General features: G+C 40.0%; 1 protein-coding gene across 2 annotated transcripts in view; it reads left to right on the top strand.

Moving 5' to 3' along the window:
* The window catches only part of celsr3 (cadherin, EGF LAG seven-pass G-type receptor 3), a 120,136-nt gene that overhangs the window by 43,602 nt on the left and 52,277 nt on the right, over positions 1 to 24,257 (top strand). Inside the window, exons 4-14 of one of the 2 annotated variants that reach the window (XM_019350003.2) lie at positions 2,358 to 2,580; positions 8,252 to 8,367; positions 8,722 to 8,810; positions 9,133 to 9,147; positions 9,514 to 9,671; positions 12,720 to 12,883; positions 13,819 to 13,944; positions 14,952 to 15,121; positions 15,834 to 16,019; positions 18,488 to 18,598; positions 18,749 to 18,917. In XM_019350003.2, the coding sequence (XP_019205548.1) occupies positions 2,358 to 2,580; positions 8,252 to 8,367; positions 8,722 to 8,810; positions 9,133 to 9,147; positions 9,514 to 9,671; positions 12,720 to 12,883; positions 13,819 to 13,944; positions 14,952 to 15,121; positions 15,834 to 16,019; positions 18,488 to 18,598; positions 18,749 to 18,917 (1,527 nt within the window). The remainder of the gene's footprint in view (positions 1 to 2,357; positions 2,581 to 8,251; positions 8,368 to 8,721; positions 8,811 to 9,132; positions 9,148 to 9,513; positions 9,672 to 12,719; positions 12,884 to 13,818; positions 13,945 to 14,951; positions 15,122 to 15,833; positions 16,020 to 18,487; positions 18,599 to 18,748; positions 18,918 to 24,257) is intronic. The other variant, XM_013271144.3, reaches the window with a different exon arrangement.

The following is a 24,257-nucleotide window of genomic DNA, read 5'->3' as shown; positions in this document are numbered from 1 at the left end:
TGATTGCTGTGATGGAAAAATTCAGTCAGGCTTCCGGAGGCTGTGGGAAGAGAAGTCGTCTTCTCAGACAGTATTTTGGTATATCCACAGGTGCTGACTAAAAATGCCAGTTTGCAATCATTTTACCCTATTATTGCACTACTACCTCTGTGCATTCACTGCAGTAGTCCTAACCAGGCTCACACTTAACATGCTGGACCCCGTGTGAGCCAAAGGAATACACCACACGTTTGAGCTAATGTAATGAAAAAGTGTGATACCATTAACCACAAGGCCTCTTGTTAGCTGCTTTAGTAAAAATTTAAAGTTGTAATTTTATGCTGAAGAGCAGTAAAGTTTAGCTGCAGTACAGTGATGTTGTTGTTATGCATCATTGTTGTTGCACGGAGTTTCTACTGTGTATTAGGCCCTGTATTTTCTTACTCAGGAGCCAATTTATGGGAAAAAATAGAAAAAAGATGTTTTTCCTGAGTTTACCAGCAGACTTTCAGACCTTGAGAGTCAATAAATATCTGAAATGACTTGGCACACTAATGTGTTACAGCACTCTTCCCTCCCCACTCGGGGTAAAAAAATTTTTAGCAGAGGCAGGGACATGCAGACCAGAGTGGGAAGAGTGGGAAGAGCATTTCCCTCGGCCAGTCACACCCTGGTCTTACTGAAATATTTATTTTGATTATTCATAATGATATACACTTACCAGCCACTTAATTAGGTACACTTTGCCAAGACTGGGTTGGATCTCCTTTTGCCTTCAGAACTGCCATTATTCTTCATGGCATAGACTCAACAAGGTGCTGGAAAATTACACATATTTTGTTCCATACTGACTAGATAGCATCGCAGTTGATTTGAGCTTTGCCCCCGGATATATTCGCCGTTAGCTCTGGAGAAGGTTGTGCAGAAAAATTGCAGCAGATCAGCAGTTTCTAAAATACTCAGAACAGCCCGTCTGGTGCCAACAACCATGCCAGACTCACTTTCTTTCCCATTCTGATGCTCAGTTTGAACTTCAACAGGTCATCTTGAACCAAGTCTATATGCATAAATGCGTTGAGTTGCTGATTAGTTATTTGCGTTAACGAGCATGTGCCAAATCTGCCCATTTAACCCTGTAAAGCCTAATGATTGCCAGACATTTGTTTTTAAACTGAGGTGTTTATTGCTACATTTGAGCAATTTATTGCTTAAAAATGCATTGTGCAATTTATTTTTGATGTTTGGTATTACAGGGTTTAGAGCCAGTGAGCATATGCAGAGAGTTTGCGCACGTCTCACCATATGTTTCAGCCTCTTTTAGAGTTAGATTGAATATAAGACAATGTTATTTTAGTGTTCAGCCCCCAAATTCTAAAAGGTCAGGTCAAAATATCGGTGATTTAAAAAAAACCTCCATCTGACAACAGTGGTGTTCTTAGAAACTCTCCTGCCTTTCCGATAATATTACAGCTACCTGTCAACATTGATGAGAAAAACACAGCCCACCCTGTCTCCAGCGAAAGCATTAAAAGGTGATGATACAGCACTATGAAGCAAATCCCTTTAATCAAACCCAGACTCTAACTTCACTGTAACACACTGACTGTGCATAAATTCTAAAACTATCTGAAAGTTTGTGTTTTATGTGCGGTCTGTATGAGTAAGTGTATTTAATGTGGAATTTTGAACATTTTCTCACTTAAACCATGAGGGAGTAAAGCAAGGGAGTAAACTGAAAACAGAAAACAGCTTACTATAAATGAACAGGAAGTGCATTTTTGATTTTACCGTGGGAGAATAAAACAAGCTGTATTCACACAAAATATTGCTGTAATACTTACAGCATGTTGAGAAAAACTTAAACCGTGGCTCATATTTGCCGCTCATTATCCCCGTCATGCTCAGATCGGTAAATTATTTAAATCAAGACAATGTTTTATTTCAACTTTAATCAGGGATTTGTTGCACTGGAGCTTTAGTGGATTTTTCAGTTGTGCTCTGCTGCTCTGAACAATGTTTTGTCGCACAGCACCTGTGTGTTTTGACGGACCTGCCAATGGGAGCAGTGAGGTCAGATCCTGTGAATATTAATTGCCTGTGAAACAAGCTTTGAAATGGCAAAAGTGCCAGGATACTGATGGGAATTTATTTATTTATTTGTTTATTTGATGTTAGCCTTTTGAGTTGGTGCAGAAAACAATGGTGGAAATGTCCATAAATACCAAGAATGTTTATTTTTATCAGAGTCTGTTGCATTGGTATTTCTGCATATATACAGAAACTTTGAGCAAAAGTTAGATTAATTACTGAGAGATTTACGGCTTTTATGGTCGCTTTGGTTGGCTAACACTAACATCGTGGGGTTTTTTCTGTTTCAGGTGATCGTTGTGAGTTTGACCACCGGCAGGGCAGGTGCATGCCAGGTGTGTGTCGTAACGGAGGGACCTGCCAGGAGCTTTCGGGTGGGGGTTTCCGATGTGAGTGCCCTGCAGGAGGCTATGAGCGACCGTACTGCACCGTCACCGCCCGGTCCTTCCCGCCCAAGTCCTTTGTCATGTTCCGGGGGCTCAGACAGAGATTTCACCTCTCCATCTCATTAACGTGAGTAGACTTGAGTAAACATTTTGTCATTTCCTTTCCTGTCTTCTTCTCTGTTATTTTTTTGTCTCTTCTTTCAGCTTCCATCAGACATAGCAGGATGGATCACTCTCTGATTCCCTCCTATAGTGTCTCCACTTTTCTTTAAGCTGTTTTTTAAAATTATATCATCTCCATCTTGGAGAGTGATCCTTTTATTTATGGCTTCCCTGTATCCTCCCTCTACTTTGCTTCTTTAAAAGCATTGCTTGTCCATTCAATCCCATCTGCTTCGCTTTACTGTCTTTCTTTCTTTCTCCTCTTTGCTCTTATCTTCCATCTGACCATCCTGCTGCAAAAGCTCTGAAAGGAAATGACTTCATGGTTGGAACGCTTCTTTTTAATATTAAATTACCAACTCAGAAAAAAAACATGCTTCTTAGTCAGTAAGGCTATTAATTTAAAATGCCCAATTAATACCTAAAACCACAGACTGTATATGAAAGATGGCCATGGCACCATGATGTCACGTTCTGGCTAATAGACCCCTCTTTTGAAACTTTGAGTTTAGCATTACGGCTTGATTTTTGGGGAATGAAGTGACTATGTATGAATGAGAAGGTAAAATGTTAAGTAAGCAGCTAATGTTAGCACAGCATATCAGGACAAACACCAACTGTCAAGCATGATGGTAGAGGGCTGATGAATTGGGTTTTGTTCATGTGAGGTTATATTTGAGCCCTGGTTAGGACCAGAATATTTTTTTTATTATGTCCTGATACCTTTTCTCACACAACCCCCAAGAAATTTGGGTCTCCTCCTTAGATTAAACCAGGGATCTTTTGCTTGTTAGGGTAGGCTGACGTGTAGTCCACCACAGTGTGGAGCCACATGATGTCCTGATATGTGTACATTCTTTAATGTGTATGGGGCACATTTGCCACAAGATTTTGGTCAAGGTTTTCAAGAATCTCACAGCATTTCAACACAAGTTTCATCATAATTCTTTTATTTACTAAGATTGTAAATTAAATCGGGGCACTGACTTTACCTACAACAGAATTTTTGCAATACTTTCCGTTTTGCTTGGCTCGCTCGCAGCACGTTTTTATTTGAGTTAACACTTTCTGCCTGAGCATATATGTAATGCTAATGTTGTGGCAGAGGTCAGTGACTCCTTTTACCCATCCAAAATCATTTTTCAGTTGCTGTTTGCCTCCAGACATACCAAGCCCACAAGAGATTTGAAGTGGTGCTTAAGAGTGGTCAGGCAGGGTTATGGGATGGATGGTTGCCATGGGTGATGTCGTCTAATGATAGTTGCTAGGGTGATGTTGCCCATGGGGTTGTTGCTAAGCTGATGTGGCTACCATGGAGTAGTTGCCGTGAGACACTGCGGTCATTGTATTGCTTGCTAAATGAGCATTATTGGTGCATAAAAGCACTACATGTGGTTTCTTCTGTTGATTTGTGGTCACCATTAGTTAAGTAAAGGAATGAAGCATGAAGGGCATGTTTTCTTTTTTTAAGAGAAGCTTTATTAGCATTTAGCAGGTATGGTGTTAACATTTCTCTGTGTGTTGTTGGTGGTTTAAAAGAGTCCCACGCTGGGTTTGAAAAATCTGTGTATAGAAAGGAGTTAATCTTCCATTTTCTTTTAGTAATTTTAATCAAGGACTTCTTGAGAAAAACATCGATTTTTTTTAACAGATAATGTGTGGTCTTTTTCAGCACCATGCTTTCACATTCGTTCAAACCCAGTCAGATCTGTGAGTTTTGCTCTTAGTGTGTAGCTCTGCATTATGGCTGCACCAAGCAGCAAACTGAAAAATGAAGCCGGCAAAGTGCCAAAAACTGCTGTTCCTTAAGTCGCCACTAGAGTCTAAGAACTTTAAAATCTGGTACAAAAACAGCTTTGGTTTCTAGTTAAATTCCCCCTTGATGATTTTTTTTTTATTTAGAATGGTCTTTAACAAACTGTAATAAGGCTTAAATCATTGGGTGTAGTCACATTTTAAATGGAATTAAATTCAAATAAATAGCATGGTTTGCTTTGTGCGCAGTGGTACCACAGTGCCAGAGGTCTGTGCTCCAGTTTTCATGAAGGAAATTCCAGTATTTTATTTACATGTTACTAAATAGCAGTAACCATTCACAACTGGTTGGGAAATAATTACTTGGTGGTTGCCATCTGGTCTCTGGGACTGAGGCCATGTTACCTAACCAAAACATGTTTGCATTAGCTGAGAACTTACGGCTTCATACTGTCATCCAAATATGTTTACTTTTGGCTCCATGTGAATAATATGGCAGCTACCTACATGCTAATCCTGAGGCTTCAAGGGAAAGGCTAACAAACTAATGTGTGACATCACATTGGCTATGTCCATCTTTTATGTACAGTATAGGGGGGACACAGACTGTATGGAAGTCAAATTATTATGAAAATAGATCAACATGATTTAAATTTAAGCTCCTGTTTCATGTGTTAATTGAGGGCAAAATAAACTTCCCTCCACAAGATGCCTTTTTTAGGCTTCTATAGGCGTAACTGCATATGAAAGCATAAGCGACAATATGACTCTGCTCTCTATGAATACGAAACCACTGCCATGACTTGAGTTCAAGTTTTTAATGCATTTGAAAGGCAGCGAGAGAAAGTGTGTGCATGTGTGTTTCTGACAGCGTTTGTTTTCTTTTCTTCAGCTCTGCTTGAAATTGACTGCTAAGCTAACCGAGTTTAAGGAATAAAAATGATCATAAACACATGATATTCCGCCTTGTAGTTTACTGCTTTTGGGAATAAGTCACATCATATTAATTTGTTTAATGCAGTTCTTGGCGGCACGTAATGAATTTCACAAACAGCAATAACACTGACAAAAACAGACACGCTGAACATATAAAGCATGCTTCTTTGCATTTATTTACTCCTTCAGCTCCTCTGTGTCTCCGCTTGGCTGACTCCACACATTATCTCCAGTTACTCTATCAAAGCTCAGGTTACAATTTTTTTGTTGTTTTTTTAGCTATTTCTGGTGGCACGGATAGATTAGATATGCATACTAGATATTTTGGCACAGTGCAGTCGCAGCGACAGCAAATCCATACAAAGAAGGCACATATCTGCTAACCAGAAACCCTGGGTTTATTTTAGACAATGTCAGCGTCCTCAGATTCAATAAGATGCTCTTCTTTCCTTACAATTCTATACTGCAGGAATGATTTCCATTGGAATTTAAACCAAGAATATAAAATGCAGATATGATAATTTTAACTCAACTAAATAGGAAACAGTTGAAGAATATTTTTCTTCAACAACTTAAAACCGTTTGAAAGGCAGACATTTATAACCATGCTGCTCTAGGGCTTCTTTCCTGTAGCTGAACCTGACCTCCTGCATCTGTGCACTGGATTTATTTGACTCTCTAGCGGGGTTGGGCTGGATCCAATTTTTGACACCACTGAACCTCACTGAAGGTAGAGAAACCTTGAATAAAAATTTCAGGGCCCTGCAGGTGCTATTTGTCAGCTGCCTACAAATTGCAGTGTATGATTTTAAAATTGAGGCGCTTAGTTGAAGGGAATAGTGAAAACAGGCAAACTGTTGTGGTATCATGTTTAAAACAGCATCTCGGTACTTTTTAATGTGGACATTTTATGCAGTGAGAATCGTTTCTGTATCTTGCCACTAGGACAGAGTATTTCTCATCTGTTCTGTGCAAAATAGACTTTTTATTTGCGTCTGAGCAGCTGAGGGAGAGGAAGACTCCAGCAGTATGGTTTATTAACTCTGGCATAGTCTGAATACCTTTTGTTCTTCCGCACCAAGCAGGAGTCATTTTTGTTCTGCTGTGTCTGAGATAGTTTTTTGTTTCTGTTCCTTCCTGCATCGGAGTGAAAAATATAGTTTAAAATGTGTCATATTCTCTCTGCATGCATATAAAAATGTACAGCCATGGTAAAAAGAGAGTACACCCTCTATCAGTTCTAAGGTAATAAAAATTCTGATCAGGCCTTAAAATTATTTAAATATATCCGTTGTCATCCTGGGTCATTTTGTTTTGAAATTTCAAATCTTCCTAATTCATTATTGTTTTGTACTTTGAAAGCAGATTTTTGTTTCTGTCTTTGGTTTTCTTGTCCTTTTGAGTTTTTGAATCCCCATCAGTTTCCTGTTGTATTATTTTATGTATCTTGTGTAGTCATAAATTGCTTTAGGTTTCTTAGTTCCCTCCCTGTCCTCTTAGCTTCTTCTCTGTGTTTTTGCCTTTAGTATCATGTTGAGTCAGTCTTGTCTTTGTGTCGGTTTGCTCTTTTGCATGTGTCAAGCTAATCTGTCTTAATCCTGGTCCCTGTATTAGTTACTTCCTGTTTTATTTTGATAGTCCCTCGTCTCTGTGCTTTATGGTTAGTTTTGCTTCCCTTGTCTCGTTATGCCTAATTTGTTCCTGCTGTGTTTCCCAGCTGACTTCACTCCCCTAACCACCCTCCTGCGTATATATTGTGCTGGTCTCCTTTTGTCCTTTGTTGGCGTGTCAGCTCATTTTCCCAGTGATTCCTAGTTCCTAATGTCTTTCCAAGTATATCCATTGTTTAGAAGTTTTCAGTTCCTTTTATATTTTATGTTTACTTCTGGTTTCTGGATCATTCAGCCTAATAAACTGCTCGCCTTTTGTTAAGATTATTTAGTCTCCAAGCATCTACATTTGCGTCCTCAACATCACACTCGGCCTGTTCATCCCACAGACCTTCACAACAACCTTAAATGCACAACAGTGCACGACATATTACACCACGTCATTATGTATTTAACAAGAATTAATCCAGAATGCTTTTTTGGCCGCTTCAAAGCAAGTCCCCACTTGGTATGAGGTGTTTGTGCTGATATGCTGTGTTTGGCTTTCTCTAACTTTCTGGGTTTGGCAGGTCTGCAAAACATAAACCGGGCTGCCATGTTCTTTTTAGAGAGAAGAGACTTTCTCTTGGCAGCCCTTCCAAATATCCATATTAGTTCAGTCTTTTTCTAATTATACTGTCATGAATGTTAATATTTAACATGCTAACTGAGGCCTGTACCTCTTGGGTTTTTGCAAATTCTCTGAGCATGACACGGTCTGGATGAATTTCCAGTTATGTCCACTCCTGCACATCAAAGATTCTCAGCTGTCTTGAATGTTTTCCACTTGTGAATAATCTTTCTCTGTGTATGCTTGGATAAGGCCTTTTAATGCTTTAATGCTTCAGAGGCTGATGGGCAGAAACAGTTGCTTCTTTACAATCGTTGCTGATGTCCTTCGTGTTTGGCGTTGACACACACCTCAATGCTTCAGACCAACAAACTGCCAAAACATCTGCTTTTATAGGAATCTTGATTATCACAATTTGATCAGTGATGCTACTTAACCTTGCAGTTCCAATTTAAGCATTAAGGGGGTACTTAGTTTTTCACACCCGCTTCTTAACTTTCACTCAATGTTTGTTGAATAAATAATGACAGTGTAATATGCCATGTACTGGTGTCGACTTGAGATTGCGTTTACCTAATTTTAAGACCTGTCAGGACAAAATCATCTGGCAAAATGAACTTCAGCTAACAGTTTTCTTTTTACTATGGCTGTGTTAATGAATTGCTCTGCACTGTATACAGCATTTGTCAATAAACTTCAAATTTCTATGTGCATGCATCTTTTAGATTTGCCACCCTGGAGAACAGTGGCCTTCTCTTCTATAATGGACGCTTTAACGAGAAACATGACTTCATTGCCTTAGAGATCCAAGAAGGACAAGTGGTGTTCAAATACTCCACAGGTATTGTATGTTTATGTGCTCTCTAGTGTGGTTTTGTTTGCAGGAAATGTGTGCTCTATAAACAGAGACCATATGTCTGCTGTTGTTGTATGCTTTTCTTTTGACCCATGAACATGTGCAGCAGGCCTGTAAAAACAAGCGTTCCTCCTGAGACAATGAATTCTGTTTATCTAAGTGTGGATTCAGGTAATGAATGCTGCTGATTTGGTCTTTGCAAACAGTGCTTACAGGAGTTTTGGGGTAATTGTAAATAAAGTGGATGTATTTGGAGCACACCCTTAAAACAAGAGGAAACAAATAAGAGCTACATTTAAATTGATTTTAATGACATATTCTTCATTTACCTGTCTGTAGGTGAGTCATCCACCCAGGTGAGTCCCTTCCTGCCAGGTGGTGTGAGCGATGGTAACTGGCATACAGTTCACATCCACTACTACAACAAGGTGGGTTTACATCCCAATCCCATTTTCATTGTGGTTCTTGCATTTGAGCTTCCACTTTGGATTCTTGATGTCTGTATGATTAGGGTTTGTTTTTCTTATGTGATTTTATTTTTGCACTTTGTAAATTTGACTTGTTTTTATTGGTGCTTTTGATGCGTCGGCAGAATAGTTTCTCAGCCTTCGAGCCGACGAAGCACTTTGAATTGAGCCGAAGTGTTTGTGTGCGCACGACTATGTGGGTGTTTGCGTGTCATCATTTTTATTCATGCATATTCGCCGCACATCACCTTTAATTTTCTTCATGTTCTTTTATTTTCCTCAGCCTGCTACACGTTATGTGAGTATGAGCGTGTGTCAGAGTGCACATACACTTTCTCCTTTCTTAGCTTCCTTTGCTCCTCCTTTCTTTCACCAGCAGACAGTAAGGAGAATGAATGCGCTGTCTTTCTGCTCTTAGTCTGTTCTCTTGCCCATGTGTTTGTTTTTTCTTCCTGTATGTCCTACTAACCAAAGCTTCTCCCTTTTTTCTTCCTGTCATAGTGCAAAGTATCAGTGTAAATACTAATCTGATGTGTTTACTGCTATGCTGTATCTGATGTAGTGTTTTAATGCAATGATGTAAACTCTAGATTTCGTGAGTGCTCTTGTATTTCTTGAATGTTGACTGGTTTTCTTTTCCTTTGGACTGTGTTTGGATGTCCAGCCCAAGCGCAGTATGAGTGGTGAGGCTCAGGGTCCGTCAGATGAGAAGATTGCTGTGGTGAGCGTTGATGACTGTGATACAGCCTTGTCACTTCGGTTTGGTACGCAGCTTGGAAATTACAGCTGTGCTGCACAGGGCAAACAAACCAGCAGTAAGAAGTAAGTTCTTCTTTTTTTTCACTTCTTAATTGCAACGCTTTACTGGGACCCAAACTTCTAATGGTCATATACCAATGTCAGCTGGTCTCTCAGTCATAACCATAAACGGTACAAAACATGGATGCAACTTACAGAAAACTGTAAAAAAAAAAAGTGCAAATGCAAGTGCCGTAAACCTGCATTCTATCTGAAGGCAGGCAGACAGTGTTACAAAACAACTTAAGGTCCTATAGAAGTATATGGGATGGGATGGGATGTGTTCTGTAAACACTTTCCTGCTGACTTTCTGGACTCAGTCACTCATTTCAGGCATTACTGGAAAAAAAAAAAAATCAAGCTTGAGCTAAAAAACTTGCAATCTGGGATGCAGCAAAGTACTACAGATGACCAGTACAACATCTGGCTAATGACCGGACTGACGCATTTTGGTTCATTTGGATTTTCCTCAATATGAAAAGAAACTAAATCGCAGGGAAAAGCTACAAGTTTACAAGCTCATCAACTGATTTGGACCAGAGTAAACAAACTTTAGGTGTGAAAACGCCGCAACTCATACTGTGTTTTAAAATATGTGTGAGCTAACGTAAAAAAGAGTGTTCTGCGCTATCATGCTGGGAGTACTTTCTGGCACACGCCATGACTTTGAGCTCAGTGTTTATGCTGTGTCAGTATGCTAATATCAGATACAAACTGCTCAGCCAGGTTACAACTAGCTGGTTATCTGCACGCAGCTCACTTTTGAATCTTCATTTTCGGTGGGAAACAGCCTTTTGCTGACTTGAGTGATCGGATGACTCAGTTTATAAGCTAATGTACGCTGGGTTTGCTTGCTTTTAGCGCTATAAGAGAGGCATTGTGGCAAAGCTGGAGAGGAAGCATAAGTATCGCATCCTTTTAGCTTTTATCACAACCATTTGACTGAATTCAGTCTCTTAAATTCGGAGACTTAAATTTCTCAGTTGTAAGACGTTGAAGCAGAGCGTAAGAGGACTATAGCTTAATACTGTAGCTTGTTCTGTAACATAAACTTTGGTATATTCATACTGAGATAATTCATATTTTAACACAAAATGAATCTATGAAATTTTTTGGTCAAAATGATAAATAAATACTGAATGATTAATTAAAAAAAAGAACCTGCAAGTAAATTTGTTCTTTTGCCATCAGCATTGCAATTGAAAAGATGGATAGTAACTGACCCAGAGCTGTACGAGGTGTTTGCACAGGATTTGCCAGCTTCTTTGCAAAGACAACTTTCATTAAACATAATCTGTGACTGAACAGAGGCTTAACAGATATTCAAAGACAATTTCCACTGAGTAGAAAACCAATAAAGCTGGTCATTATGTGCAGCTATGAGCAACATGCTGGCCAGCTGGTAGCTAGTTTTAAGCTATCTAAAGGTAAAGTAAAGTGAGCGTGTGAAGTGACTGAGGGTCGCAGCATTACATTGGGAGATACATGCATTCACTGAGCATATCTGTGTTCACTTAATTACCAATTAAAGTTTCATGCATCTGAAATGCTAAAGTTTAAACAAAATATTTATCCAGGCTTGTAATTGCAAATGTCGTGGAAAATTGCCTACAGCAGAGATCAATATTTTGAAAAGAAAACAGAAAGGTGTAACATGTGCATCTGCTAAAAAACATGCTGAAAGTTTAGAAATCTGAGAGGATTTTAAAGTAACGATCAGGGTGATGAGGCGACGGTATGGGAACTCTGCGGGGGGCTCAAGGCTTTAATGAGGCACGACTCTTTGACGTCTTTATGCTCCTTCATGTCTGTCTGTATCTCTCTGATGGTCTTGTTACCAGGCGTCTCATTCTGCTGCACGGATATGTTCGTTTCTTTTCATTATCTCCGCTCGTCTCTCCGTCTCTCTCACACACAATCTCTTAGGTGCGACTAAAAGATCCAAATTGTTGGTTTTAAATGCGTTGCACTGCCTGTTCCATCTGACCTTGTCAAAGTTTTGTTCATTCTTTCTCAGCTACAGTTTGTGTGTGTCTAACAAACGAATGTCTCCATATATACTAACAAGTGCAAGAAAACACATACACATAAAGCGTATCCGCACATGCACTGAAAGAGCAGCCTGTCATAGTGTTGATGTCTGGCCTCGCCTCTGTAAGCTGTAATCACGTTTGCCGTGTCTGTCAGCACTAAGTGAGGCTGAGGGAAAAGAAGACAGATCAAAGAGGAAGGCCAAAGACTAACACGTCAACCCTCTCTTCCTCCTGCTCCTCTTGCTCGGTCTTGACATTCTCTTCCAGTGACGTCCTCTGCTGATATTAGCTGAAACAATGCGACGACAAAACTTTGTCTTTCTCTTTGGTTCTCACCCAGCGCGGTCCCGTAACTGTCACTTTCTATTCCTCTGAAATTTTCTGCCTCGTATTCCCTCTTTCCTTCCAGATACCCGTCTGTCTTTTCATCTGCCTCTTGACATTTGGTGTAACTCACACTTAATCTCTTGTTTGTTCATCTGTCTTTCAAGCTTTTTTCTTCCTTTGGCATTGCCATTTCCCCCCTTCCTCCTAGAGCAAGCTGCACTTGCATCTACCACCTTTCATTGCCGGATTGTGTCTCCTTTCTCCTTCTTCATCTTGTCATCCACCTCTACCTCTTCTCTCAAGACGGTTGCTGTAACTCCTGTTTAATCTCCTGTTTGTTCATCTGTCTCTTCATCTGTCTCCTTTTCTTTCTCAGTGTATTTGTGTTCAATCTGTCTGTCCCTCCTCTGTTTCCATTTTTACCTTAAAAAACACCATCATCTAATTTATCCTTAGCATTCCCTGCTTTTCTCTGATTTCGATTCTGAATGATGACACATTTCATTTACCTCTGATGACATGTTTAATCTCTAGGTTTGTTTAATCCCTCTCTCATGCCCTCTTTCATGTTCTTCCCTTTTTTCACCCCGTCTTCTATCATCCCTCTCTCTTCCCTCTCTTACTTGAAGAAGAATAATCCTGTGTTGCTTCCATAACGCCATTTGTTCTCCACTATATTTATCATATTGGTTTCTATCTTTGTGTTTCTTAGGTCTCTGGACTTGACTGGTCCATTATTTCTGGGTGGAGTCCCTAATGTGCCAGACAACTTTCCCTTTGGCACCAGGGAATTTATCGGTTGCATGAAAGAGCTGCACATCGATAGCAAACCGCTGGACATGGCTGGATTTATCGCCAATAATGGAACGCTTCCTGGTCAGTGCTGCAAACCATGTTTGCTGTCCTTCAAACATGTATTATTGTGCATTAGTAACATTTAGCTTCTCAATAGCCTTTTCACCCATCTTGTGGCAAAACACACACAAACGTTAGTATTTAAATGAAGTAGCTTTTAAGGGTTTGTTTGCTACGAGCCACTTTGTGCTTCTAAATATTATAGGAAACAATAATGGAGTAGAGCCACATCTTCACATATAGTGATATATAGTTAGGCTTCATTGCACTGAAATTGGATTTTCACTGATGGACTGGGTGCTTGCATTACTTTTTATTATAGTCAGTGAAATGAAAGGAAAACATTTGTTATGCGTTGTTGTTTTGTTGTGCTACTATGTGAAACTGTTTGCCTATCTTTCATTTTCATATCGTATGTCTGTATATATTCATACAGACATTTTTTGAGGCCTTTTAAAAATGAGTTTTACTACTCAGCCTTATTATTTTATACTCAAATATTGGCCAATTTTTTTTTCAGGCATACCAAAAAGAAACAAATTTCCTTAACATTTGTTTTAGTCAATTATTTATTTATTTATGTACGCTTTGCCCGACCAGTGGGTTGTTGTGTTTGGCGTTCCAAAGACTTGTTGGCAACAGGGGAATTGTAGAGGGCCCTCTGGTGGACAAACAGTGTAACTTCACCACTCATTACATGGTTGAAGGGTGTTTCTCCAGTCTTATTTACTTTTTAATTTCTCATTTATCGGTCAGTGTAGGTATTTGTCGTTCCCGGTATCATTATGATACCAACAGACCAACAAATAGCCAAAAATTCGGTTGGACTTTATTTTGAAAATGCTTGTGTGTAGGGGTAATGTTATAAAGCTGACAGTGACAGCATGAAGACTTGTCAGATACAGTATGTTGTAATTCATTTTTATAACTTCAGTGATCTCTGCTGCTTCCACTAGGCTGCAGTGCCAAACATCCCTTCTGTAAGTCCAACCCGTGTCAGAACGGAGGAACCTGCAGGGTGAGCTGGGAGACTTTCTCCTGTGACTGTCCCCTGGGATACGGTGGGAAGGACTGCAGCCACGGTAAGAGGCCGGGATTTTTCTTATCCTGTGCCCCTACAGTAACTACACTAACAGCAACCTTTAACAATGTTCATTTTATCATGCCACTTCAGCATAATTATTAGTAAGTAGCATGACAGTTGCTGGCATAATGAGCATTTTCTAGCAGTGGCTATGATTTTAAAAACTGATTTTCACAGGACTTTATTTTTTGGCTGTAATTATACTAACACTTCATTAATTAGTTCACAGCTTACCTATGCTTAAATACCCCAGATAACACCTTTTCACTTAATGTAGCTCAGTGAATGTTGACCTGCATAATATGAATGTACTGTCTTAAATAAAAAGGAAGAATTGATGATGGAAAAATACAGTCCAACAGACTGAGCTAAGAATAAATTTAGCCCGTGAGGCAGTTGTTACTAGATATCTGGCTTTATTTCCTGCGTATAATTGAACCGTAATAAACCTTTAGAGATTTCCCTCTCATGAGTGGACATTCGCTAGCCCAGGTGGTTTTACTCATTTATTTTTACTGGCATGTCTTGATTGCGAGCACAGACGTCCAACTCTAAGGGGAAATAAAGTGTCGAGATTCACTTGAGGGGAAAAAAAGGGGAAAAAACATGGTGTTTATTGATCTCAGTGACAAATGTTCACAAGTTCTGGGACTTAGTTTGTACTTCAGAGACTGCAGTGTAACATATGTTTCATCATTTAATTTTGGAAGCTTTTATACCTTTGATTGGAAATTAAACAACTGAGAGCAAACAACTGAGGAAGCTATTTGGGCATGAAATGCATTAAAGATCACGTCATGCCCATACAGACATGGTCTGTTTGTCCTTCAAACCGACAAACCAAAAGTCCATTGATGCTACATGTGCTTTGAAAAACACACAATATTAAAGTGAACAACCACAAGAATTATGTTGCAGACTGATGGATAAGAACAACAGTATCATCTGGAAGTTGTTTCGGAAATTTCACTAATTTTCATTTTTGTTTTTTTCTCTTCGCCTCAGTGATGACACACGTACACCGCTTTCTGGGTAACAGCGCCCTCTGGTGGGACCTGAAGAATGACGTAACCATCTCCGCGCCCTGGTACCTCGGCCTGGTGTTCAGAACCAGAGCCCGCGAGGGGACTTTGCTGCAGGCCCAGGCTGGCCAGTATATCAGCCTGGTGTTCCAGGTGGGCACGAACACAATTAACGTTTAAGAGGCAAGGCCGAGATGGTTAGTGGAGCAGGGATAGTGGATATATTGAGGATGTTGAAGATAAAACTGCAGAGGGTTGATGTAACGGAGGAGGGATGGGCTGAGATGGATTGAGATAATCTGCTGTGATAACCTTTAAAGGGAGGAGCCAAAAGAAGAAGAAGTAGTATTAATGCAAATTCAGTGGTTTACATTTTAATAATAATAAAAGAGTCTACAGCTGCGACTACTGTTCCCCTTTAAATAACACTAGGCTCCATGGAGTCTGAAAGCAGTTCACATTTCTTTAAATGTATCCATATCTGGTGTTGAAGGAGCTTGTTATGTTTCACCCTCTGAAACACTGAGTGTGGGTACATCTATAAATGGTGTCGTTTCCTTTCACCAACCTTTCCACCATCACCAGAAACTCAAAAAGTTATAACTGCATTTAGGCTAAAACACAATTTGATCTTGTTTATATACTTTAAGTTTCAGATGCTAAATCCAAAGAGCGTTTTAAATTAGCAGAATCTCGGTGGAAGCTGAGCCAAGACATCGGATTTCACGCTCCTACACACAGTCACACACACAGTCGTAGCTGTGGATCGTTTTTTCTCCCTCGCCCTCTTTTTTCTTCTTTTTGTTTTTCTTTTAATGTGATTTGCGAATTTTATTTATTCATTTATTCTTCTCGCTCTCATCAGGTAATTAATGGTCAGCTGGTCTTTTCGGTGACCCGCGGCTCAACCAGACCGGTGCGTTTGCGGTTGGATCAGGTTCAAGTGGCAGACGGCCGGTGGCACGACCTCCAGCTGGAGCTGCGAGACGTTCGCAGTGGCCGCGAGACTCGCTATGTCGCCACACTGCGGCTGGACTTTGGACTCTATCAGGTAGTGCAAATTATCATCGAAATCTCAAAGTGTTTTTAATCCAACTTTAATGTCCAGCTATCAGGGAGCACACTTACACTAGAGGCACATAGTACAGTCAATTTTTTTTAAAGGGGAGAAAATTAAAGTCCTTTAATAGCTTGAAAAAAAAAAGTAAATTTAATATTAAATTTATCCTGCAAGCATAGTTTAAATGAATAAGAAGGTCTTTTGTCGTATCTGCTTTACGAAATCAGTAAGGCTTAATTTGGCTTAAAAATTAATTTTTTTGACTGTGTTCAAATTAAAAGAGGCAGTTCTTTTTTTCCAGTTGTAATTCTCCATTTATTCTGTCTGTTTGAAATCTGCAGCTTCTTCATGGGCTATATTATTCGGTCTAATCACCAGAGAAGTACTTAATTGAAATTTTAAAGCATTTAATATGAATAGAGGCAAGCAATCCTATTTAACTTCCTCTAATCCAGAATGTCCCCATATGTACAGACGTCTCTCTCACTTCCTGCTTTGAGCCAAAGCGATGAAGGATGTATTTTAGGATGCTAAACATGAATAAATAAATAACCAATTGTATGAATTCCTTAAATTAAGAAAGATATTAGTTTATTGTAGGTTGGGCTGGTGAAAACCACCAATCAGACGACCCCTTGTAGCACTAGACAACGGTGGGAAGGAAGAACTCCCTTTCAACAGGATGAAACCATGCTCAGGGAAGGGCAGCCATCTGCTGCAGTTGGCCGAGGGTGGGGTTGGAGAGAAGAGGAAAAAAGAGAACATAGGGAGACGGAGGACACATGTAATGATATGCAGTGATGTATAAACACATGGAGGGTAAAAAGAGGTCAGTGGAGAAGAAATAATCAGCATGTTACAGAAAGTCCTTCAGCAGACTGAGCTCATTGTACCATGAGAAACAGCTAGTTCAGGGTCACCTAATCAGCCTTAACTGTAAGCTTTATTGAAATAAAAAGTTTTATGTCTAATCTTAAAAATACTGGCATACATAGCAGCTGTAGCTGAAAAGGAAATGCCAAGGTTTTGGCGTGCTTGGTCAACAGGTGCTTAATAAAGTGCTCCTGCAGTCTGTGTTTTTGAAAGCAATGTTCTGCAGGGTTAAATTTTTAGCTGAGATTCTAATATCGGAGTTCATTTTCCTTTATTTACATTACATATTAGCCACCGGTATATTTCGCACCACATGAAAAAAGTCTTTGGAACATACAAAAACGTATTCCACACACGTCTTAAGGTATATTCATAGTACATTTCAAGTATATTTCATCAAAAGTAAACCTCGTTATCTTCCTATCTTTTTATTTCTTACCGCTATATTACTTCTCCTTCCTTCTGTTCTTTGCCTAACAATCCTTGACAGTGTTATACAACATCCTGCCTTTTTAAAACAAATACAAAGCCTATCTCAAAGAAACACACACACATTCGCACATACATATAAATGTTTAGAACATATACAGGTTTTTCTATAATCCTGCAAAGCGTCAGACTCCGCAAGATGTGGGCTCCTAATCCTCGTTTCACTAATCTCCGGTGGATTATTATGTCAGATTGTACTGTGCGATGTTTGTTTGTGTGCATGCGCTCGTATGATGTATGCGCCCGTACATATGTGGCAGTGAAATGAGCGCAGAGAAGCACGTGCACAACCACTGTCCGTATTATAATCATCTTGGGCTCGGTTTAAGCAAACACAAACAGCCTTTGTCGTGTTTTTATGTCGTGCTATTCCTTAAATCATCTGCCAGCACGTTATGTCTTTCATCTGTTCATTGTAGTTCACCAGGCTATTCTCCAAAGTGCATCAAGTAGCACACTGAGCAAATGGTGCAGAAAAACATTTCAAATACAAAATTATTAAACAATTAAACGGCAGTTGCCTTTGAAAGGGGTTTTGGCACGTGTGCCGCTGTTATCAGACATCTCTCAGCTTCCATTTTAGCATCTTCTACTGCTGCTGAAACGGTGATGAATGCGGCTCATTGATTTTGCTTTCATGGTCCTCTCAAGCCAAGTTGCCTGTCAACATTTCTTCACAATTCTGCCGGAGTTATCACTTGAGCATTGACCTTCTCTGCAGTGATTGCATATTATGGTTTTCTTCTGTTTAATGAAGCCAATCATTCAGTCGAATCCTCTCCACCTCCCCTTCTATTTGACTGACACAAGCCTCATAATAACCTGGCGCTGCTCGCTGATATATCGGTAAATAAAAATATAGCGGTTTCTGGAAATCAATAATCCTTCCAGGAAAAAAAAACGTATCTTTTTCAGTTCATTTTGATGTAAACTCATAACAGAAACATCTTTTTATTACCTTTTTACTGATGGTCACTTGTTTGTAACTATTTTTTTTACCCTTCATAGCTGAGTGTGTTTGCTGCTATTAATAATCATATTCTTTGCCTTTCCTGTCTCCATCTGTTCTCCCACCTCTTTCCTTCTTTCCCCATTAGGGAACAGTGATAGTGGGAAATGAGATTCATGGTTTGAAGGTGAAACATCTGCATGTTGGAGGAGTGCTGGGCTCTGGGGAGGTTCAGAATGGGATAAGAGGATGCATACAGGTAAAGGATGGAGTTTTTAACTCATACAGTGAAGATAAAAATAAAAGTAAAAAATGACTCTGGGGTAGGCCGGTGAATACGCTAATACAGCTGCTATTGTTTTTGTGTGTTGTGTCGAGGTAATGTGACCCTCACTTTCTCTTCCTACAGGGCGTTCGATTGGGCGTGAGACCGGACGCCCCCGCTCTGCCCCGCCCCTCTAGAGCTGTCAAAGTGGAAACTGGCTGCAGTGTCGGTAATCCCTGCCTCTCGTCTCCCTGTCCAGCTCATAGCCGTTGTTCCGACCAATGGGAGAGGCACACCTGTCTATGTGAACCCGGTGAGTGAAGCAGATGGTGTGGGCTTTGTAGTTGAGCTTGAAGCGAAATATAGAGACGTCCATTTACAGATGTGAACTAACATGTAGTGTGATGGATGGGGGTCTCCAGTTATTAGCCATTTTTAAAAACAAATCTGTTACCGTCCACATGTACATAAATTCACTACTCACATTCAGAGTCCAGCCAGAAACAGCCATAGATCTGAAATAGAAATTCCGAAATTCCTCCACAAATAGTGACGTAATTGCTACGAAAAAGATGATTAACCTGAAAAATTATATAGACACTTGGCAACCTTGCTTTTATATAGGGATGTAAGTAGAGCCGGTTAGCAACCAGCTAAATTGAGTCCTATAATGCAAAGAGATGTGTTGCTGACAAGTTGCACTCCTCAGTTCAGACAGACTTAGACTGATTGCAGATGTCTTGGCAATCTGTATGAGAGTGACTGCAGTCGATCTGAGTCGGGCCCTGATTATGTAGAGACAGGCTGCTTCCCACCGTGCAACCTGTGCATTGATTGAAAGTGGTCGTGCAGACGTTGAGGGTGTTGCAGTTAGTCTTTGCATCTGCTTGTAACTGGTCTGCGAAGCTGCAGTGAGGCTGCCATCATATTTTTCCTCTAGTGTGCCATTAGAGAGCGTTGATGTTGTGTTTGCAGCAGTGGGTAGCTTTTTGTGGCATCACTTTTTTTTCTCTCTACAGCCAGATTATTTTGCGACATAATGCTCCCCCCATCCCTAAATGACCCCCCCCCCCAAAAAAATTTTTTTAAGATTGCTTCACCATCTTTGTCCCATCTCCTGCCTTAACCAACGTCTGGTAAATGCAGTATGCATTTTTTTTTCCACCCACGGTCTTACATTTACAGAAAAAGGCAACATGGTCACAGAAATATGTGAATTTGTAACACCTAAAACGAAGATTAACACATTTAACAAGTCTGCAACAACTAATAATAATAGTACCCCCCTCCCCCCCAGAAAACAACTAAAAAAATGCTAAAAAGGATTAATGTGATGTGATTATTGTAAAATGAATAGATTAACAGACAGAATGTAACACACCAAAAAGTATTTTCCTAGCCTAGCCTAGCCTAGCCTCCGAGCCAGGCAAAATGGTCTAAAGTTTTGACCATTGTAGGCATTCAATGTAAAATAGCTGAGGTTTGAGAGTAAAAGGTTAAAGAAGCTGGCTTACTGAGAAACAACAAAAAAGGGGAGTAATTATAATGTGTCCATATGCGTAGGTGTCTCCCAGTGCTGTAACTGGGTTAAACTGATATTTGGGTTTGCATAATGAGTCCCCATCCACCTGAGACCAAGAGAAAGAGACCGACTGCAGGCTAACTTCCAAAAGCTCCTTAGTAAGGTGAATATAATGAGGTGGAATTAATGTGGAGGAAAAGAATATGATTAAAAGAGAAGGAGAGGGGTGGAGAAGTAAAGAGACAGAGGAGAGAGTAAGGAAAGTCTATACTGTATAGAGAGAAGCAGGGAGGAAAAAAACAATAGAAAGATGAAAAATGCAGAGGAGGAACAAAGAGAGTGAAAATATTAATGATTAATGAACAGAAAAAGGCAGGTGACAGAAATAGTGTAAAAAAAAAATGAAAAACACAAAGTTTGGAGGAAAGAAGGGAAAAAAAAGAGGGCGTGAGAAAGTCAAATCAAACAGCCTGAAAACACTAGTGACACGTCTGGGAATATACGTACACAGGGATGCACTTAGATTTGAGAGAAAATTAACATGACAGCTGCACACATGAGAGAGAAGCAGGAAAGAAGAACAGCGTAAGGAGTGATATTCGATATTTATTTGGAGCTAGCAGTTAGCAGCAGTGCATGCAACAGAAGCCCTTCAGCTCTAAAAGTATTGATGTAACATGTAAGGGCAGCTGAACGGGAGGCGATTAAGAGAGATTATTTATATTATGGGTAAAGGGTTGAGGATGCAAAAGACTGCCTGGCAAGTTAGCAGAAAAAGAACCATTAAAGAAGAAAGACAAAAGTTGCCTATCCATGTTTTGAGATTAGTCACCTGCCTTCGAATCTGCCTCAATATTTCTTCAGATTTTTTCTGTACATGTAGAAAAACTATACTCTTCATTTTTGTCATAAAACTCAAATATTTCTTTCAGATTAAGAAGAACTTTTGTAATGTAAAGCAAACAGCGACAGAAACAGTAAATTATAATCAGGCAGCATCCTCTAAGGCTGAGACGTGAAGCTGAGGCTGAAATGCAAAAAAACTCAAGTTCAACAAGTTTCCACTTGAGGCTGGTTCCACATACGGGTCAATGCCAGTAGACCCAATGATAGATGGGCACCTTTCTCTCTTTATAGAAAAAAAATGTGTTCAAAGCCTAACAATATGAAAACAAAGTTTAAAGCATTTTTTAATGAAAAATCTACTGATGTGTTTTTTTTCTTGTAACTCATTTGTTAAAGGATCAAAATTATGAAATGTTTTTTTTTCAGTTTTCTTGTTTCCTGTTTTTTTTCATTAGCCAAAATTCAGTGTAGTGAATTTAAGCTTTACTCCCTCATCTAAGTGATAAACCTGAGTCCACAAATTAAATGGTACACTTTTATATCCAGTTTATGGTTACAACACAAAACTAACTGGAAAAGTGAAACCCATGGAGAAAACTCATCCATCTGTCCATTCATTCATTATCTTAACCACTTAGTCCTCTGTCACACAGGCCTACAGACTGATTGGTGACCCCGTCAGGGATTCCTTGACTAGTTTGCAAGTGGTTGTTAAAGGTTCCATGTGATCACTTTGGTTTCTAGCAGATTCCCATAGGGACCCATCGTATGTATGAAAAGTGCCATCTTGTCTGCAGACATTCACCTTTAACTCTTTCTGCTGTAGTGAAACTTGGAAAAAGTGCAACACAGAGAATGGAAAACATTTGTCTTCAGCAAGCAAAAGTTGCGCGAACGGTACTAGTTTCACTTAAGACAAACGTTCTCTGAATGATAGAGATTTTGCAAATTTCACAGAGACAAGCACAATCACAGCAATCACTCACCTACAGGTCAGAGAATTACCATTTTTCCCCTTTGACTGGTGGTTGCCATATAGTTGTTGAATCTCTAGGTCTGTGAGAATGGGGCTTCATGCAGTTTGGGTTTGGGGGAGACTCTGCAACAGATTGCCAGTTTGTCACAGGCCTAAATTGGAGAGATGGACATCCATCAGCCAGTTTTGAATCACCTTGAGAGGACACAAGCAGCCAAAGGGGATTCATTCAGTCTCAACACAGAAAGACCCCAACAGGCCAGCAGATTCAAACCCAGGACTTTCTTGTTATAACGCAGCGCTAACAGTGCTGTTCTGTAGAAGTATAGTATGTGATTAGATTGCCATTATATTCTTTAAAAACAGACAAGCAAAATGGGTCACAGTTGTCACATATCAGACTGATTTTGCTTTGTAAGGAAAAGCAGCAAGCTTGAAATGAGATTCATGAGATTGGTGGTATGTCGTGCTTTTTAGCCGAAGATGCCTGATTGCTAGGTCAGACTTGTGTCAGCACACTAGAAGAAATAAATAAATAAACATAGCAGCTTACACCCTCCCACGCCTGTGAAAAAAAATACAGGAAAGAGCATCAGGTGTAACACTCCAAAGTCTTCCGCATAGACTGCTACCACAGCAGCTACTTTTAGAAGGCAGAAGTAGGTGATGAAAAGTTATCCAAGAAAGAAAAAGTGATGAAAATGCTCATGATGCTTGAGGGAGTGAAAGAGGAGTCAGTTTGTGACTATGAGGAGGATATAGTGAGACAGCCTCAGGCCTTGACAGCATGGAGAGGAAGCAGAGAGGCACTGCTATCCCTGTAGCATCCTGCACCAGCCCGCAAGCTAATGCTAACACCTTGACTTATTAACTTGGAGCATCACACACACAGATGCCTTCACACCGAGACTCAACCACACACATTACCACACACACACACACACACACACACACACACACACACACAGCGTTTCCACTAACTTAATATGCGTGCACTTATTTACTGTACACACATGCGCTTTCATTATCATTACATTTCATCAGCACAATGAGCATTAAAAATTGAGACTGTTATAGAATGAATGCCGCTTAGAGACAAATCAAAGTTTAATAACGGCAGAGGGAGAAAGAAGTAGATGCGCACTCTGAATAATTCCCTTTCATGTGTGTGTTTGTGTGTTTTGCCCTGGTGCTGAAGCTAGCTTAATGGGTCTCGTGTAACTGACAGCGCATCTGACCTGCAAAAGGCCTCCTAGAAGAAACACACCGCCTCTCTGTCAATCACACACACACTGAAACAAGGTTCTGCATGACGAAGCAAGGAGATATCTGCCTTCTCATCTCCTCACTGTCTGTGTGTGTGTGCGTGTGTTTGTGAGAAAGCATACAGCAAGTATGACTTTATGTGCGTGTTGCTGCCAGCTGCTTCAGACTAATTGGCCGCTGTGAAAAATGAGATCTAATATGAAAAATTGCAGCCATGTTGATTTATGTCCATTTGAGTTCTCGGGACTGTTTAGAAGCCAACACGATCATATGCAGAAAACACAATTGGAGAACGAGAACTCTTGTAACTGCTTTTACTGCAGCAGGGAGTCATTCATCCGTGTTTTTGCCTTTTGCCGAGTTGTTAGAGACTGTAAACAAGTGCCAAATAAATATTTCTTTAAATGGAGTTTGACGGGGGAAGTACATTGTGTGAGGTTGTTGGTTTGGGCGTGGTGTGCAGCTGCAGTGTATTAAACTCCGTGCCTCTGGGAAAAGTGGTGGAGATGTATGAGCTTCGAGTTGTAGTTTCCTGTGCTCTAACCTATAGTAGATGCCAGATCCTCAGGGTGCTGAATCAGGGTAAAGTTGCACTCTGTGACAAATGACTCCTCAACTGGAAGTGTCATTTATTGATCAGATGTGATATCAAAATAAAAAACATACAGGTTATATAACTAAATGAATGGTGCACTGCATGTGCTGTGTAGTGTGTACTTCTTTAATCAAAAATATCTCTGAAATGATTGCGGCTCGGAGGTATAAAGTGTGTAATAACATCATGACACTGAGTAATGTCTGTAGGGGATACAATGTCACGTGTAAAAGCAGTTTAAAATAGCTATACTACATCAGCTCTGACTCCAGATCTCCAAATCAGCAGCAACATCTGCAGCAAAGTATTTGCTTCAGCAGCAGAGCCAGAACATTTTTATGAGACCATTACTTGCATGGTGCATAAAGATAACACAGGAAGTGATCCTTCAGTTCTTAGGCCTACAGCAAATCACTATAGGCACTTTGATAACTTATAGCTAGTGCTG

Source organism: Oreochromis niloticus, linkage group LG20 (genome assembly GCF_001858045.2).
Source record: "Oreochromis niloticus isolate F11D_XX linkage group LG20, O_niloticus_UMD_NMBU, whole genome shotgun sequence".
Lineage (NCBI taxonomy): Eukaryota > Metazoa > Chordata > Actinopteri > Cichliformes > Cichlidae > Oreochromis > Oreochromis niloticus.
This window is presented reverse-complemented; position numbering and strand designations above follow the sequence as displayed.